Source organism: Gossypium arboreum, chromosome 6 (assembly GCF_025698485.1).
Source record: "Gossypium arboreum isolate Shixiya-1 chromosome 6, ASM2569848v2, whole genome shotgun sequence".
In the NCBI taxonomy this organism is placed as follows: domain Eukaryota; kingdom Viridiplantae; phylum Streptophyta; class Magnoliopsida; order Malvales; family Malvaceae; genus Gossypium; species Gossypium arboreum.
Genome location: NC_069075.1, coordinates 142,066,427 through 142,070,081, shown reverse-complemented (window position 1 = coordinate 142,070,081; position 3,655 = coordinate 142,066,427). Strand labels below are relative to the sequence as shown.

General features: G+C 35.3%; 1 protein-coding gene across 1 annotated transcript; it reads right to left on the bottom strand.

Moving 5' to 3' along the window:
- Positions 1-372: 372 nt before the first annotated feature.
- Positions 373-2,927, bottom strand: LOC108482188 (cytochrome P450 CYP82D47-like). Its single transcript, XM_017785305.2, has 2 exons — positions 1,663-2,927; positions 373-1,242 (listed from the first exon to the last, which is right to left on the bottom strand). The coding sequence occupies exons 1-2, from the start codon at positions 2,602-2,604 to the stop codon at positions 607-609; spliced, it is 1,578 nt and encodes a 525-aa protein (XP_017640794.1). The 5' UTR covers positions 2,605-2,927; the 3' UTR covers positions 373-606.
- Between the last annotated feature and the right edge of the window lie 728 nt (positions 2,928-3,655).

Genomic DNA, 3,655 nt, shown 5'->3' with positions numbered 1-3,655 from the left:
AAACGGCTTTGAGACAAGCATCCCATGCAATAGAGCAGCCATGAAAAATTTCCCAAAGTTCAGCCAATGCAATGCTTCAGTAACCCAAGCTGATAGCAAACCCGATCATATGGTCCAACCCAAAAAAGAAACCCGACCATATGGATGGCGTGGGTAACAGATTTCATTAATTTCTTCAAAACCAAATCTGTCATGAACCATATGGATGGTGTGGGTAACAGATTTCATTAATTTCTTCAAAACCAAATCTGTCATGACGTGTGAATATTGCAAGATAAATTGTCATTTTGGAATTGTTGAATTGTGTAAATATAAGCAAATACAATTTAACTTAACCACCAAGTAAGATCAAATCAAATGATAAGTATAAGATTTGCTCCCATCAAACACAGCTCTTTCTTCTCTCATTCGGCCAAGGGAAAACAATAAATCATCCTACAACAATAAAATTAATCAAAGCAAACCCCGAAAGAATTATTCTATAGAATAATAAAAAAATTACATGCCAAGAATGACATCTTAGAAAGTTAAAATACCAAACCTTGCATATGGTAAGTATAGCACCTTAGAAATTTATTGAATTTTATAATAAAATTAAAATACCAATTAGTTAGTGAAATCATAAACAGAAGCAGGTAGGCAAGGAGTTATATGAACTTCTAGTGGAGTTGCTTTAGAAATCGTTATCCCAAATGCTTCACGCATATCAATAGGTTCGTTTGATGGAGTCTCAAAGTCAAACCAATGCAACACATTAGCCAACGTAAGCTGCAAAACTTGAAGTGCAAATGAAACTCCAGGGCACATTCTTCTACCACTTCCAAATGGAACCAATTCAAAATTTTGTCCCCTTACATCAATGTCTTTATGGGTAGTCATAAATCTTTCAGGTTGAAATTCAAAAGGGTTTGCCCATATAAGTGGATCATGATGAATCTTATGAAGATTCATAATAAGCCAGGTGCCAGTTGAAACATGGTATCCATTAACTGTGCAGTCTTCAATGGCTTCATGGATCACGGAGAGTGGAGCAGGAGGGTATAGGCGTAGAGTTTCCTTAATGATGGATTGAAGGTACACTAAGTTTTTTATATCTGATTCAGTCACAAGTAATCTATCATTACCAATGTGGACATCTAGTTCTTGTTGGACTTTACTCAGTTTGTCACGATTATTGAGTAGCAGAGATAGAGCCCATGTCAATGTGGTGGCTGTGCTATCCTCCGCGGCTAAGACAAGGCCCTGTTAGATAATATACCATGAAAAGATCAACAATGAAATAATAGCATTTCCAACTTATGTATGTTATTAATAGCAATCTTGACCAAAAAAAAAAATTGTCATCAGCCCCGATTCTAGGGTTGTTTGAGAATGTAGCCGCCCAGGGCTTAAAGTTGAAAGGGGCCCAAAAAATTTTCAGCTTTTATTACGGGAATAAAAATTTCAAAATAAATTAAATTAATTAAATGTTTAGAACTTTCAATTTTTCACCATAAATGTTTTATTTTGTAGAGCCTAAAATTTTTTAAAGTTTTTTATTGTATTACATTTTATAATTTCTTTTTAAAAAGAGCCTAATTTATTATTTTGCCTAAGGCCTAAAAATATCAAGAACAGTATGTAATTAATAACAATCTATTTGGTAAAGAGATATGCACGTACGAGACAAGTGGCTTTGTTGATTGTATCAGCATGGTGCTCCTCCCCATCACTGAGAATAGACAGCATCACTCCCATGAAATCTTCCTCACCATTTGCCTTATTTTCAGCTCTCTTCTGCTTGTGCTCTCGTAGCCATCCCTCCACAACTTGGTCCAATTCTTTCGCTGTCTTCTTCATGCACTTCATATCTCCACCTATGTCCAACCATCTCAGAAACGGCAAAGCATCTGATATTAAGAACTTTCCACTTAGTACAATGAAGTCATCCATCGATTTCTTCCATTTCATGTTCTCACCTCCTTCACTGGAATTTGGAATTCGCTTCCCTACAATCATCCTCATAATCACGTTCAGAGTAACTTCTTTGAACCATCCCTTCATCTCCACCAATACTTTATCGGAGTTAGCACTTCTCTTCTTGGTCCACAGCTGGTACAACTGTTGCAGAGATGTCTTCACCTCGGATTCCCTTACATGTTTAAGCAATTGGAGTCGGTGATTTGAGAGGAGCTCAATAGTGACAATCTTGCGTATTTGACGCCAATAAGGTCCATATGGTGCAAAGCCAAATATGGCTCTGTTGTAACACAAAAGTTCCGAGCTTGCAAGTTTTGGACGAGAGGCAAACGCTTTATCATTTATGGTGAGACATTCTTTAGCAATCTCCCAATCGCTCACCACCAAAGCTCTATGCACACCCAACTTGATAGTGAACATTCTTCCATATTTGTCAGCCATGTTAGCCAAACTTATGTGAGGTGGTTGTGGCCCTCCTAAGAGGAGAAGATGACCAATAATAGGCCATGCTCCACCAGCTTCTGGTGCTGTTTTCTTCGAGTTTGTGTTTCTTCTTGAGATCCATAGGAAAGAGAAAAGAAACAGTAGTGGAAAAGCAATGATGGCAACAGTTGATGTTGCTGTGACTGAATAGAAATAATCCATTTTGGATTCCTACTTTAATCTAAGATCTATATGCAATAGCAGAGATGAGAGAGTTGGACTTATAGGGTTAATTTAATGTCACCGCAGGGTGTATCATCATTCACCATTTATTCAACCGATTGCATCCCTTTCTGTCTTTTAACTAATGGTTCAAAAGATAATAAATTCTAATCTTCAAATATATATATTCTCTCTTTAAATTTTGTGTCTCGTTGTGGAAAACAGAGTGTATTCAACCGATAGCATCTTTTATTTATTTTTTTTTTCTCTTTTAATTTAAGGTTGGAAAGATATATTTTCTATCTTTTTATATTGTCCCTCATGGTTGAAAACTTGAGTATATCGACCAATGATATTAATTCAATCGAACGGAATTGTTTCATCACTTGATGTGATTCACCTTATATTTTATAAGTTGAAGTAATTGAGTTTGATTACTTGTAGCAATAAAGAAAGCCGATGGTGTAACTAAGCAAGACAGGTCGGTATAGTTAAGTCAACGATAATTTTATTTATTTCTTATCTTTATTTGCTTTACTTTAAGCATTTAGCTATTTTTTTTTATTAACTAAATACCAGCATTATTGGTGGTTGTGCAAAATAATGAGATGATTAATGAAAAATTAAGAAATTCTATTTTAAAAGTTACTTCATAGTAATTTTAACAATAAAAGAAGTTATGGTCGTGATTGTGATCTTAGCCATAAATATTGTCGAAACTATTTTTTTAAAAACGGGAATCGACGTTGTTTGAAAGTGAAAATTAAAACGGGAGTCGCCACCGATCTTTATTAGGTGTGATCGAATCACCTTTGTTTTAACAAAATATTTTAGTTTACTAAAACGACATTTTTGGTCTACGAAACTTGAAAGAATAGGCTCGGGAGTCGATTACGTGCGAGGAAGGTTAGCACCCTCGTCACGCCCAAAATTGGTACCAAATTGATTAGTTAGTGTCTTGATGTCGAAAGTTGAAAATCGAGAACAAATTTAAAATGCGATCTTTTTATTAATGTCGATATTGAAAAATGCTAGAATTAGCTCAAAATGA